The sequence below is a fragment of the Thunnus thynnus genome, chromosome 13 (assembly GCF_963924715.1).
Source record: "Thunnus thynnus chromosome 13, fThuThy2.1, whole genome shotgun sequence".
Taxonomy (NCBI): Eukaryota; Metazoa; Chordata; class Actinopteri; order Scombriformes; family Scombridae; genus Thunnus; species Thunnus thynnus.
The window spans coordinates 20,495,422-20,510,560 of record NC_089529.1 but is presented as its reverse complement, the minus strand read 5'-3'; the positions used below and the strand labels follow the sequence as shown (position 1 = coordinate 20,510,560).

The 15,139-nt window shown below is 40.1% G+C and overlaps 1 protein-coding gene across 1 annotated transcript in view; it reads right to left on the bottom strand.

The window, feature by feature from the left end:
* The window catches only part of rapgef6 (Rap guanine nucleotide exchange factor (GEF) 6), a 158,611-nt gene that overhangs the window by 119,294 nt on the left and 24,178 nt on the right, over window positions 1-15,139 (bottom strand). The window contains exons 2-3 of the mRNA XM_067608570.1: window positions 2,788-2,858; window positions 1,647-1,703 (exon numbers count right to left, since the gene is read on the bottom strand). Of these exons, the coding sequence (XP_067464671.1) occupies window positions 1,647-1,703; window positions 2,788-2,858 (128 nt within the window). The remainder of the gene's footprint in view (window positions 1-1,646; window positions 1,704-2,787; window positions 2,859-15,139) is intronic.

Genomic DNA, 15,139 nt, shown 5'->3' with positions numbered 1-15,139 from the left:
ACCCTCCATTCCCTCTCCTTCCTTCGCCAGCCTCTTGTTCCTCTCTCATTCCTCTTCTCGCCTTCTGCTCCACCTTCCTCTCTGACTCCACACTGTACATGATGCTGAAATGACTTTTTTTTTTTTTCCCAATCTGCCTCATCCATCTCGGTGTCCATTTATTCACACACACCCTGACAGACTGGCAGAGAGGAAGGCAGACACGCCATCATCGGATCTGTCTACATTACTTTTGGCTCTAGATCAGCGTATCTCGTATCTTAAACCTTGAGTGAAAAAATATGTAATGCGAAAAACACCTTCAGCGAATGACCTGAGGTTTTACTGGGCTGCTATAAAGTTTATTTAAGGAGTACATGATACGGATCATTAAACAACAACCTTAAGCCACATTTATCCTGTAATATTGTCTGAGATGTGACTTTTAAGAAATGTATAGCCTATAAGGTGCTGCTTGAAATGATAATATTCCAGATGTTTCTTGTTTAACAGCTGTTCAAAATATCTGTTTGACAAAGCTGAATTTTGCCTGTTTCAGGTCATTTTAAAGAAAAAAGTCTGGTTATATTCTATATTTTTCTTACTATCAAAAAAACCCCTATTAAAAGACCAAAACCAACAACTAATTGTTCTAACAACAGCCTGATATAGTTTATTCCTCTGAGTCTATGCCACTGTTTGTCCAAAAACTATTAAAAACACATTAGTGAGTCACATGGCTGCACTAGTTGACATGTTCTTTCATCACTATGAACATGGGCACAAATGCACTATTTGTTCCTGTTTCACTTCCCAGTTGTTTCAGGAAATTATTTAGCCTTTTTTTTATTTTTTTAAAAGTGAGTAAACTATATGTTTGTGACCTGTGAATCACAGACAGGGTGGGGAAGTCGGACAGTATTGAGAGACGGACTGACACATTGTTGGTTTTGGATTTGTTGACGGTAACAGAATACAGAATATCGCCAGCCTTATCGATTAAAAGTGCATTTAAGAGTTTAAGACAGTTTTGAAAAGACATGCACAAGATATTAAACCAGGAAAACATGAGTTGTAATAGTATAAATGGGAATTATACAATGAAGAAAGTCATTTACATACAGACATACACAATTAAAACTAAAAACATGACAGAGACCCGGCTAATCAGTGAAAATCCAACTACATCTCAACACCTCATATGTACTGCAGCACTGAACAAGAGATGCACTCCCAGTTTTTGATGATATCTAGCTTTTGTTCCTATGGAGCTTGTTTGCATGGGACAAAATAAACGCATTTGTTTATTTGTTCACATCTCAGAGAGCATACCATTCCCTCAGCAACTACACTGATGTGTCCCTGAGTAAAGTAAATCACTTACTCTACTGCAGCTGCTTAGTGGCCAAAACTTAAAGACTGATGTTGTTTTAAGGAAGTGTCAATGTTAAGAATTCAGTGATTGTGAAACAGGCAATTCCTGAAAAACACTTTGAAAACTTAAACTGTGAAAATACTAGAAATAAAAATATTTAAAAAACAACTTCTATTTGAATAAAATAAACTTTTCTCAGCAGAAATTTGAATAAAACTCAAAGAGAAAGAGAGCGAGTGCAGCAGAACAGAGGAAAAACACTTTTTTGCTCAGACTAAGAGTTTGTACTTACTAGAACACGATGTGGTTAGCCTCATGTCTCTCATACCTCGCTGAGGTACACATCGACCTGAGAGACAAAGACAAAGATGTTAAAAAAAATGGATATCAAAAACTTTTTTCCTTTCAAACATATCCCCATGCATTTCCATCTCTCACAATCCATCACATATCCGTGTAACACTTTTTTTTCACCGAGATCTTCCACTTGGGACTCCCACTGAGAGTGTTATGGTGACCCGCTACTCGATTTCTGGCTGCGGCCCAACCTATATTTCATTTTCTTTTGGTCTGAGCGATAGCAGAATTTCACTGTGTCTTTGCATTTGGCTGATTGAACCCAATTACAGGAGAACAAGGCTTTGTAAACACAAGTCAAATGAACTCATAAGTACTGTAGAGAGGTTTGATAGCCTTTGATAGCAAAGGAGATTTTGGGAATTCTATTTCCTATCCCTTCAATTTAATTTAAGCATTATAAAGTGGCATGTTTTACTTCCCATGATGTAATCTCTGATGTTCATATCAGTTCCAAAAACTCAAAAAACTCATTCATTTACCAATTATGAGAACATGCCATCTGTCGGATCTCTATATCTCTCTCCGTGTGTCTATAAATCCTCCGATTGTGGAATTACTTCCTGTAAATATTTCAGATTATAATCTGACACCATTGTTTGTTTGGAAGAAGGGGTTGAAACCTGCATTTTAACACGAACGTTCCTGTTGAAATGTCATTGTTCTCACTTGCTCAACTGAATAATAACGAGCAGAGAAAACATTCCAGACTCGAAGCATTTCAAACATGTCCGGTATGAACGTGTGAATGTCTAAAAGGCACCTCGGCCTGAACGTCCTGTGAATGATAAAGCCGGGGTGTAAAACCAACCTGGGGCAAAAGGCATTTAAAAAAAAACAACAACCCTTAAACCTGTTTAGGTTGGGTGTGCCACGTATAACAATTCACATAAAAAAGTAGGCCTATGGGCAACACCGAAGTGAATCTGGTAAACCGATACTATGATTGATGCCTCATTCAGTAGCGACATTCAAACTCAGAAAAATAAAAAGACAATTGTCAGAGAAGCACTGAAGACTGATTAAAGACTTTGTTTTTTTTTTTTAAGTTTTGAGGTGAAATGAAAACGACAAACCTTAACTGATGTTCCCTGAGGTGAGAGAGGACGTCCATGTGATAGAGGTGGCAGTAGATGGTGTGCAGGTCCTGCAGGACAGAAAAATACAATGAAATCAATATCGGTGAGAATGCCAACATCCACCGAGATGATACTAAATAATTAAATGAGCTCACATTTACACACACAAAACGGGAAAAATGCTCACACCAAAAGACTGAGCATTAATGCTGTAGGGGTGAAACTAACAATCACCCCATTAATCTATTAGTATAATTAATCTGAAACATGTCAGAAAAGAGTAAGAAATAATCTCAAAACCTAAGTATACTTAGTTTACTATTGGATTATGCAAAGAAAAAAAGGAAAATCTCCAAAACAGGAACTGAAACCGACTGATGTTTGGCTTTTTTTCAAATTAATTCAAACCTAACATCCTGAAATCATTCTATAAGGATTGCCGTGGCATTAAAAGTATTCCACCACGACTGTATAATTGTATCTGATAGCAGAAACAATACATTTTATAGTGACATTGATGAAGAATCTGTATTTAAAATGAATTGTCACATCTGGCTGATAACAGCTGCACTTAATAAAGTCAGTCTAGGTGGTGACAGCGATCCGACAAATTGGATCGCCGGTACTGAAGACGTGGCTTGTTCACACCAGTGCAGTCGGTGGGAAACCATTTCAAAAGTAAAGTTTGCTACCTTTCAAATAAATAAATACAAATTAACACACGAGTTCTCACACGTACAAAATCTGCAATCTGCTGAGAGTGTTTTAGTATTTAAAAAGTGAAAGCTTTTAAAAGATTAGCTCATTGTTTAGAGTGTGTCTAATGTCTCGGCACAATGTAAATCACACTGAGTGCAGTACTTCAACGGAAGCCGCTCGGACTATGCCAAAACTCTGCTTATCAAATTGACACCTTCAAAGCAGACAGCAGGCATACCACTTATGTACACACATGACAGCGATGAGACACACGCAGATATAACCACCCACGACCTTAAAATAGTGCTCTATCAGGGCCAGCTGTCAAAACATTAAGAGGCTGACAGTGTGTGTGTGTGTGTGTGTGTGTGTGAAGGAAACAGCTACATATAAGCATCTGTTGTATGAAACAAACAGATCGGCTATTGAGGCCACAGGGCAACTACTTTTAACAGGTGGACTGCATGGTGACTGGTTTATACGCACACACATGCTCTCACACACACACACACACACACCAACGCATACAGAGACAGACAACAGCCCAATTCATTACAGAGATACTTCCTGTTTGATTACTGTCTATTACATTATATGAAATGGGCAGCTACAGCTCAACAGCTGAAATGAAGCAGTTGAGGCCACATTTAAAAACAAAAAAATCCAAGAGTGCGTCGTCCAACCAGGAGCCGCAGTATCCTTTGAAACTTCTGATAGCTGAAATAAGATACAAACATTTCCCTGACAATCCTTCCTCTTTAGGATAAAGCCGGAGCACAGCTGCAGTTTAGCGAGAACGCACCAAAAAAAAAAAAAAAAAAAAAAATGGGGCAGCTACAATGGCTTAATCTGAAACTAATAAATCAGAAAATCCCGAGAGGACAAATTCGTATTTGCAGTGTGTTGCCTTTGTTGGAAGCCTGTTTCCTCGCTGCCGGTTTTGTTTATACGTTGCTTAAGCTGATTGAGGATTTGTTTTTCGGACAGAAACGCATCGGTAAGCATTTCATGCAAATACTGACAGCCAGACTAAAACAACTGTATATCTTAAGCAGTCTTGAAAGCTGACTATGCCCCTACAAGTCAAACCCTTCAAAAGATATACACAAATACAGAGAAATTTAATAAACTGGGAAAATGATGGATTGTGTATTTAAACAAGGCAACAGCAGATGTGTTTTAATGCCGTTTTGAAAAGGTTTTGATAAACAGTGGCAAGATGAACATTTTCGCCTCCGGACTCCAAAATTGCAGACGTTACAGATTAATAAAAGAATTAAGAAATTAACACAAATAAATACATGAAACACAGGAACTATTGCAGGGTATTTGAAAAGTATAGTAGCAATATTAACAGTATATCAATACAGAAGAAAGCTTCTTGTGAAAGCATAGTTGTGTGTTTGTGTGAACACGGCGTGTTTAATGGTAAACTAAGTCAAGCAGGGGGAGCCAGCGGAAGCAGAGGTGAACACTGGGGACTGGGGAGCCTTTAATGCAATGGACCAAAACACCCCTGATGTGTTGTTGGCTCTGTCTGACACAGGAAGGATGGGTTTGTTGGGAAGAGAAGGAGGAGAAAGAAAGATGGAGGGAGAAAGAAGGAGTGAACAGAGAGGAGGTAGACCACAAAAAAAAACCTAAAGGAGAAAGACAGACAAAAGAGAGAGGGAGATGAGAGATACAGGTGCTAAAATGTTACATTGCTGTGCCATCTTGTCACCAGTAAATGTCAGAGAGAATATAAATAGACTTATTTATAGTGTCTGGTTCCTCTTCTGTTGCTATGTGAATGTGCAGGTAACTAACTTTTTTTCGTACACTCTTTAGGGAAATCCCTGAATGAAACCGTGTTCTAATTATTTCATTCATGATTTGGGATTCCATAGGAGAAAAAAGACAAATTAAAAACAGGTCAACCATGGTTTCAGCGAGGTTATAATGAATAGTGCCTAAATGCTCTCAGGTGTGTCACGCTTTCGTGCAATTTCATGCTTACGAGGAACGATGTTTGATAACTGATTTCCCCACGTCTGATGAAGAAAAAGCTACTTAATTCCCTCTAAGAGGAAAGCACAGCGAGCCCTTTGAGATGATGCAGACTGGTAGCTCACTCTCAACCATTTAAATGCTGAAGGACAGAGAGCTTGACCCCGGCCAGCTGCTTTACAAGGGGAGTTGTAACCTCCATTTACAGATCCTGAGGCGGAGAGAAAGCGAGCGGCGAGACAGGCATGGAAAAGCCTGGTTCACCGTGGTGAGCGAGTGGAACTGTATTGACTTCAAATCACAGTTAACTGGGTTACTGAGCACAACAAACTGCAGCGGTAAGCACTCCTGTCATGTTGCTGAGAGTGCATGTGTGTACGTGCATGTGTATGTACAGTAAGTGTTTGTGTGTCAGGACGTGCAAGCCTGAGGCGACTAGCTAGCATGGGGGCTCAGATTTGGAAAGACAGCCCCTGATTCCCACCTCGCGCCTTGCTTGTTAGTGTGTTCCTGCTGGGTAAACATTAAATACTCTGCCTGATTCAAAAAGATGTTGGTATAGTACAAAAAATACTACCAACCACATTGTTTAAACAGTCAACCAGACACATTTACCTCAACTTGATCCAACTCATCTCTATGTTGGAGGCAAACCAACCCTCAGAAAAATGTCCCACATTTACCTTCAACGCCAGATAAGAGACCGGGCCTCGATGCTGATCTTGACCACGATTATTTCCTGAGGTCATACGAGTGAATCGGGTGAATTCATTTGAACGAAAAGAAGACACGTTAGCTGTGTTATTGAACTGTTGTAAAGGGATATAAGACGACAACGGCACCCACACGCATTCAGATAAACCCACAGATAGTTCAACCTACACAGTGACACCTCATATAGTGAATTTACAAATGCATCACTTCACTACTACTACTACTACTACTACTACCACTACTACTACACACACGCCCATGTAACCAATTGCCCCCGTTTCATGTATTGATTAGCGTAAAGCAGGTCATCAATAGTACCAGACGGATAGACAGCAGGAAGTCCGAGGAGAGGATCTCCGCTTTGTGGTTTCAATCAGTGGTCTCCCGGAGAGAGGATGGTAACATGATCACTTCGACGCCCACGCCAATCTAACTCTCACTGTCTTTGCGTTCTTAATACATTTATTCACTACTTGGACTTGAACCAAGGGTGTAGTCGTGCTGGTTTTTGGTGGTCTAAGCTTGGGAAGCAATCCCTATGTTTTAATGTAGTGATGTCAATCCACATATTCATTCTGCAGTGATGCCTTCATCCCCCAACCCACATGGAAAACCTAACCTCAATGTCATAAAATTGAACCAAAACATAACTTTGTTTTGGTTGTTAAATATGCACAGGATTTATGATTAGAAGCTGTACTTCATTTATTTTACAAAAGATCAAGTCCATTCTTCCATTTGTACTGTAAAAGTCAAGATCCACCCGAGATTTGGAAATAAATTCCCACTACATTATTTCTAACAAAGTTTATTTAACATCTGAACACACTTTTAAGACACTACTAGAGACACTAGTAACTTAATTTTGATACTCACAATCTCAACCAGGTTCTGGTACTATTTGTAAAAAGTAGATTCACATGTATGACTATCAAAGCCATGTGCTTCATGTCATTAGCCTCTAGCCCACGTGCCATACATTGTTGTCTCATTGTCCTGTCCTCCCTCAGGACAGCACGGGGCAGCAGAGCAACCCTCCTCAGTGACTTCTGACCTTTGGCCCGTCCTCCCTGGAGGCTCATTCGGTGGCCTGATGACCCCATCTGTGATTAGGACATCTCAACCTCAGAAGAGACATCCATTAAGTCATCACCAGCTGAGGCCGTCGCATTTCATTTAAACTTGTCTGTTAAGGCCAAAATCAAACTCTGAAATGATTTCAGTTGGATTATTTCAGTTATTTCAGAACTGAATTAATATATCACATCTATTTGTCAGAGGCTTCTATCTTAGTTGTAATTGTGGATTAATAGTTGGCTGTTTATCAGGATCAGGATCAAATTACTTTAAATTTGAAAGTAGTATATTGATACCATAGTATATGATGTATTTTAAGTGACAGATCAATTACTTTTATTGCTGGCATCCCCAGATTTTTCAATTTATATGTCAAGTTGCACATAGCTTGAAAGCACATGAGCAGAATCAAAACAGGATGATGCTTCACAACTGCATGGAGAGTAAAATGAATTTTCTCCTTGTTACCAAAAAAAGTCGACTCTTTCAACTTAAAAATCTAGTCCAGTCTGATCCTCAGAAGTGTGGCTGTCAAACTACAAGTGAGAAAAATGTGAGCTGATCCACAGAGCCAATCAGTGATGCTCTAAGCTTGCTGTGCTTGTTCTGGTGTGTGTGTGTGTGTGTGTGTGTGTGTGTGTGTGTGTGTGCTGGCCGATGGCATGTGTGTGACTCAGGTAGCTACAGTGCTGCTGCCACCTCCTGGCAGAAACATCACTCTCAGTACTTAATGAGACTTGGCCCAACAGATAATCTATATACATTTAACTAATCTAAGAAGGATTAGTTAGATTTTCTATTATGTGTCCATACAGAGGCAGCACATTAAAAAAAAAAAAAAACTAACAAGAAAAGTTTTATTAATTACACCATTATATTTTGGATACTATAAATGCTACACATATAGCAGTTAACTGTCCTGTACTGCAGTATAAAAGTGATGTGAAACCAGCTCGCTGCCTGTGTCTGAGCTGTCAAGCGACCCGACCACAGACCTTGAATCTAACCATCTTTATTTGAGGAAGTCATTTAATCCACGTTTTATAGTAACAGTAGATGTGTGTGTGTGTGTGTGTTTGTGTGTAGCACCCCTAACCCTGACAGGATACTGACATACTGATATGCGGCCAGCTAAAGTACGCCTGTTACTCATACATACACAGCACATACAGCACATACAGCCAGTCAAACAAAAGCAAGTTGTTGCAGTACAGAGGTTGTAGTCCCACCCACCACATTTCTCCCTCTCCCATCAAGAGATGCCCTATTGACACAAAATTCATGAAATGTTGAGGCACTCCTACATGAGTGATAAAAAAAAACAACACAGGGTACTGCTGTGTGAAGACCTTGCAATCCATACAACTAAACTTCAACTGTTTCTAATCAGAAATGTACTTAATGTATCAGCAAGTCCGACATCCCTGAGGCCATTAAAATCAAATTAAATACTGGAAATAAAAAAAAAAGCTTCATGTTTAGTTTGTTTTGACCCCCCCTGTAGTGGCAAGAAAAACATTGGAGATTTTCAGAGTTCAAAAACTTCCCTTGAATCTTTGTGAACAATTGACTTTTTGGGAGGAACCAGGTCTGTCTCCAGCTGAGCCTGCATCTGTACAGAGCTCATTCACCCATCAGCCCACACCCGCCTCCACCAGAATGTACAGAATGCCAATAAAGCCCACCACTGACACAGAGAGGATATTGTAGACAGTCGATACAACGCGTCCATTCAAGCCGGCAGAACAAACAGCTTGGCTAACATCCTGTCCGCCTTTAACATTTACATTACATACAATACTGACTCCCCGAGCCTCTGTGTCAACACTGTACTGAGCTATAGCAAAACAGCGCTAAAAGCCAGGGACTGAAAGCTTTAGTGGACGGTATATTCAGATTGAACATGCTGTAATACTTAGACAGGTCAAATAAAAGGCAGTTTATTAGAATGAGGATTACAAGGCACAACACTGCCAGATGAGCGGTTTTGCTCAAAGAGGTGATGTTTGTTAGGGAATAATTGGAAAGAGAAATGTGTTAGTAGATGTTTTAAACACAGAGAATGGCTGATAGATAGCTACACGTTCCTGTATAACAGTATGTTGTTTGTATATAGGCTACAAGCTAGTACATGTTTAAACGCAGTATTTTTTAAGGGTCAACGCAGAACAACCACACAGCCATGCATGCATAAAACAGAAAATGTTACATCAAATGCCTCAGTGAAGTTACAGCGTCCATCAAACCAGCCAAAAGCCATGATTTCAGAAACAGACAATCTGCTGCAACTAATTTCATTATTGATTAATCTGCTGGTTATTGTTGCAGATAATCAATGAATCATTTATTCTGTAGAATGTAAGAAAACAATGGAAAATACATTGTTATAATTTCAACCAGCAGTCCAAAGCCAAAGATATTCAGTGTACCATCACAAAAGACAGAGAAAAGTAAAAAAAAATAGAATAGCTGGAAGACAATTTTGGAATTTTAGCTTGAAAAATGACCAATTATCAAAATAGTCGATTATTTTGCAGTGGGGTGCAGCAGCAGCCTGCGGCGAGAAAGTTGATCAAGAGTCAACTTTTGGAGAAACGCAACCCAATGTCACGCTGTGGTGGCCAATCACAGCCTGAGATCAGACTGATCAATGCTGTAAAACTCTGCCATGAGGGAGTACAAAGACGTTACTGGGAGGAGGGGAGGACATTGATCTTCATTTGATAACATTAAAAAGTTAAGTTAGACTTTGCTGTGGTCGAGCGAGCTAGAGAGTGAATGAAGAGAGGGAGCGGTGGTAACGAGAGAGCCGGTGAATCAGATCAATAAAACTTTATTTTCTGATTGTTTAACAGCGGTTATGTTCAAGAGCACAAATAAACACGTCCACACCCTGAAACGCCTCCGCTCAACCCTGCAGCAGTGCGCCACAACACCTGATTGGGTCTAGATACGGCCTAATTCTACAATCTTATCACCATTTGTGCAATTCATCGCACGGAGACTACAGAGACACACAAAAGACACAAATTCTTGAAGAGATATCAGAGGAGGAAGTATGATGCGGCAAAGGGGAAGGCTATTATGTCAGGCTTGCCTTTAGACACAGTCAAACAACATGTCATACGACACAGTTTGTTTCAAGCGTTCTGTCCTCTTAAGCCTCAGGCGGTTTTGAAACAGGGTAACTCTACTTTATAAACTGCACAGTGGTGAGCCACCTTCATACACACCTGCACAGAATGGAGATGCTCCATTTCAGTTTCAAAGAGACTGCCTCGAGAAAAATGTCAAATTGTCACAGGTTGAGATGAGGATTCAGTATGAGTGCTCTCCACTGTACCATAAAGATAAGTGAGCTGGTGGACAGAGGGAATTAATGGGGAATGGACTAAAATATATCTATACTTGTCATTTAAAGCAAAGTCATGAAAAGTAGCAACCTGGCACTTGACTTATTACAAACCACAATGATGACAACAAGGAAGTTTGCCATTTTTGTGGTGAAAGCTGTAAAATACGTTCACTATATTATAGTTATTATGGCAGTTTTAATTCCTCTTGATTGTAAACGATTGAAGGGGCAAAACATTTATTCTTTATAAAACATTATGTTGGATTCAAAATACCAAAGCAGAGAAAAATATAGTCATGGTCACTGCTCAATGTGTACATAGCTGCACAATCTCCTTACCAGACATTTCCAGACAGCTCAAGAGAAAGCTTAACATCAAGCACGATATAATGCTCATATTCCTAAAGCCTTAATGGTTTAAACCTGGAGGTCCTGCAGGGTCAACTATGATCCCCTGGTATCATAACTCTAGACAGGCTTATATCCATAACACAGAAGCTCACTGACAATCCTCTGATCCGCTGTGCAGTGAGGCCTTATCACTGTCAGCATCAGTGTGAGGTTTCAAGTACACTTGCAGCACTTAGTCTAAAATCCCTCTCTCTACTCACAGCTCAGCCTCTTTTTCTACTCGACAGAGAAATTTTTCAGAAACGAACCCATGTTGGAGAGACAGAGGGGCTCGAAACTGCTCGCACACAAAGCGTTAAAGACCATTTTACAAGCTCTTGCAGAATTAAAACACACATAAATCTGATCATCCATCAAATCAAAGTTTAAAGTACGGAGTGACACGAGCCAATGTCTGCTAAGCAAAAAAAAATGCTGAAAACAAATACAGTGCAAGTTCTGGATCCTGAGAGTTTCCGCACTATGAAGACTGAGGAGTTGAGGTTCATAAAAAGCACAGTGACGACAGTCGTGGTGCTGGTGGTGGAGCGAGTTATGGAAAAAGTGGGAAGGAGGGAGGGAGGGAGAGCAGGGGGGAGGCTTCAGTCATGACTAAAAAAAAAAAAGAAAAAGAAAAGAGAAACTTGTACTCGACTCAGACTTGTATATGAATGGGACAACTACAGTAAATGCTTGTCAAACCAACAGGAAAACAACCCAGAACACAGCTAAACAGAAAATGAACAGTCAAAAATAGATGCGAATAGAAGGTATGAACACTTTCTCTTTAGAAAAAGAGGAAGGTGGTTAGTCAGAAATAAATTAGAGACAAGAACTAAGTATTTCTAATGAATCACAGCTTCCAGAGATGTGGCTCCTTCCATCCTGGGCAGGGTAATAACTACACAGCATGGCAAATGTTTTCACATTTTGTGCAAAAAAAAAAAAAAAAGTTTTAATTTCTGGCCTTGTATTGGGAAGGGCTGCTCCTTCTTTACTCTGACTAGAAAAGAGGGTGAAGATGAAGTCTGGCCCAGAAAGCACCACACCAGCTGCCATCTCTCTACCAGCCAAACCAAACAGCCACACACATACGCACAAAAAATGGAAAATCTGACCCTTTATGTAATCTTAGCTGCAGTTTTTTTTTTTTGCTGAAATGAATGAAGAAGGCATTTGGAGTTTTTTTTTTTGGTCTGTAATGAACTTTCTGTGACAGTAGGAAAAGAGGCATCACAGAGAGTTATGCATACACATATTATTACACACATGTATATTTCACATCAGTTGTCTTCCAGTACAGCATTTATATCTAAACATATGAACTGGTTAAAGCCGTGAAGCAGGAAGAAGTTTTCCCAGCGTCACAGTGATGCAGCCCATCATCAATATCAGGCACAGATTTGGCCTTTGAAACACAGACAAATTATATTTTCTTGTTTTCATGGCTGTTTATCACGTTCCATACATAAAAAATGCTGCTCGTGCTTTGAAGTTGTGGTGATTTGACTCTGTGATGTACACTAATTACAATGTACCTCATATCCAAACTAGCTGTTGGGTTTCAGAAATTTCAAAGACATCTTAAACACCCCTTAAAAAATAATTTCCTAAGTGTTTCCCACTCTCTTCTGCTCTCTCTCTCATTACCAGCTCATTATACACTCGTCTGTCATTTCTCTTCCCTGACGAGAGTACAGTCAGCACCTTTGTTACATGCTCTCATTTACTGAGCTGATAACATTATTCCATAGTTTATCCTAATTATTCTGGCTATACGTTTTGAGAATTCGATATTTAGAGCTCCAGAGCTTTTCATCACCCGCAGTTTTAAAATCATTTGTCTTTCGTGCTTCTGCCTCCCCGACTTCTCCCCCCCATTATCCCTCACCACCTCTGCTGGTCTCAGCGGTGGAGGACACGGCAGCCGGAGAGCTTTGTGTCTGTTCAAAGCAGATGTTAGAGACTCAACACACGGTATTGAGCTGAACTCGAGCTTTTTGCAGGTTCCTGCCAGACAGACCTCGGCTAACAAGCAAAGTTTAAGGGTGGGCTGCTAAGTTTAGGCATGCACACAAGCAGAAGTGTGCAAACACAAACAAGAAGCATGCAAATGAATACTGCAGCTATAGTTCTCTACAGGAGACAAATTAAAATAACTGGTGCACGTACCCACTTGGCCTACGCATAGTTGTCGTCTACATGGCCTTATAGCCACAGGCGGGCTGTCAGATAGCCAAGATACGGAAACAGATAGTTGATCTCTTTCAACAATCTGTTCAGACAGGCAGCTCTGCTTCTCACACTGCAGCACCATAAATCAAAAACAGAGCCGAGCAGCGTAGCTCTTAACTTTTTCAAACTATTTTGGAGTTTGCATAGGAGAAGGTATGAGACTGCAAAGACAAAAAAGCACCACGTGTCTTACAGCTGGGCTCACTAGTTTTAGCTAGCCTGTGGGACTTGAAGAAATAATTCTTTTTGTTTGGTTTGGTTTCATGTGAGCCTCAGATGTTTTCTTCAGCCCCCGGAGTCATGTACAAAACCAGGTGAAACTGGAATGCATGGTTTCTCTGGTAAGAGCAGAACAAACATCAGCGAAATTTAACCACTGCTAACACTAAAGAAATGGGACTCTTATGTATGTTTCATTATGCTTGGTTAGATGAAAAAACAGCAATCATCCTTTAAAGGTTTCCTATAAATGGAGAGTTAGTCCTAAAAGCAACCATTTATGTTAGGGATGGGAGCGGGGGTGGCGTGAGGGCTGACGAGGGATTTAGTACAGATTCTTATAAGCTAAGCCGTAGACTGGAAACTGTACACTCAGAGCAGATGCAAATTAAATGCATCATTTTGATAAATGCAGGAAGAAAGTTATAAAAACAAGTAATCTCCCCCTGACAATAACACTGTTCATGAACATGTGGGCATGTTGTAACATTCACATACACTTTGAATACGCTTGCTCGGAAAATAACACGGTGTGTCATGTTGAATCACGACACCGGAAGCCGACGCACCGTGTTATCACCTAAGTTACACAGCCAAGCCTTCACCTTCCTTGCTCTGGCACAGACACAAGCGCAAATACACACCACCAGGTACACACAAATCCCTGCCAGGGGAATGGCTTCTTATCTGTGAAATAACCCAATGTAATTTTCAGTTAGCAGTGAACTGACTAGAAGAGAGAGACTATTTGACTGAGCTCGCCAACTGTAGATTAGGCCACAGAGGCTGACTTAAAAAAAAACTGTCTCTTACTTACTGAAGTCTTGGTACTTAAAACTTTCTCAGCCTGTGGACAAGTCTAGTTTCAGCCTTGAAAACCAGGCGGATGATAAAAGGCTAGCGCAGTTCAGAGCAACATAGTCAAAAACTATCTAATCATGACTCAGCCTTGATGCAACCGACATCAAGACAATACAATCAAAAAAACTAAAGCAAAACTAAGGACTGTACATAAAAACACACATAGTTTAAAAGCACACTTACATATCAATCACTCTAGAGTGACTGAATGTGTAATTATACTACAAGATGAAAGCACACTGTGAGTTATAATAGCTGCTATTATAAAAGAATAGATATTTTAAGGCAATTTAAAGACCAAAGTGGCACTTCCTGCCATTCTAGAATAAGCTATCAAAGTCACTGACTTTTTTTTTTGGAAGGTTTTGAGAAAATTCATCAATGTTTCACCCTGGTTTGATTAGTCCAAAGTATAAGCACGTGATGTGGCCAAGACAATGCAGTTGAAAAACGCTAAAGCACAAAAAGCACATTAGAGTGAATCAGATGCTTTCATGCATAGTCGACTCATCACATTTGTTTTGTTAATGGCAGGTACTGTAAGTGATCACTGACATCACTAAAGCCCAGCCTCACTTGAACCATCTAATAGGTTGTGTGTGTGTGAAAGTTGTTTCCATATGGAGAGATCAATGTGTCTCCATCTGTTCCTGAGACATGCCTACTTTGGCACTCTTGTCTGCTCACAGTTGCTGAGTCAATGGACCTTCTCTCATGAAGCGCGGCGCCCCTCATCTTTCTCCTAAACATGCTGTGAATCAGGCCATTGAGCCTGTTCTGACTGTTATCAATAAATACGACTGGTTGGGC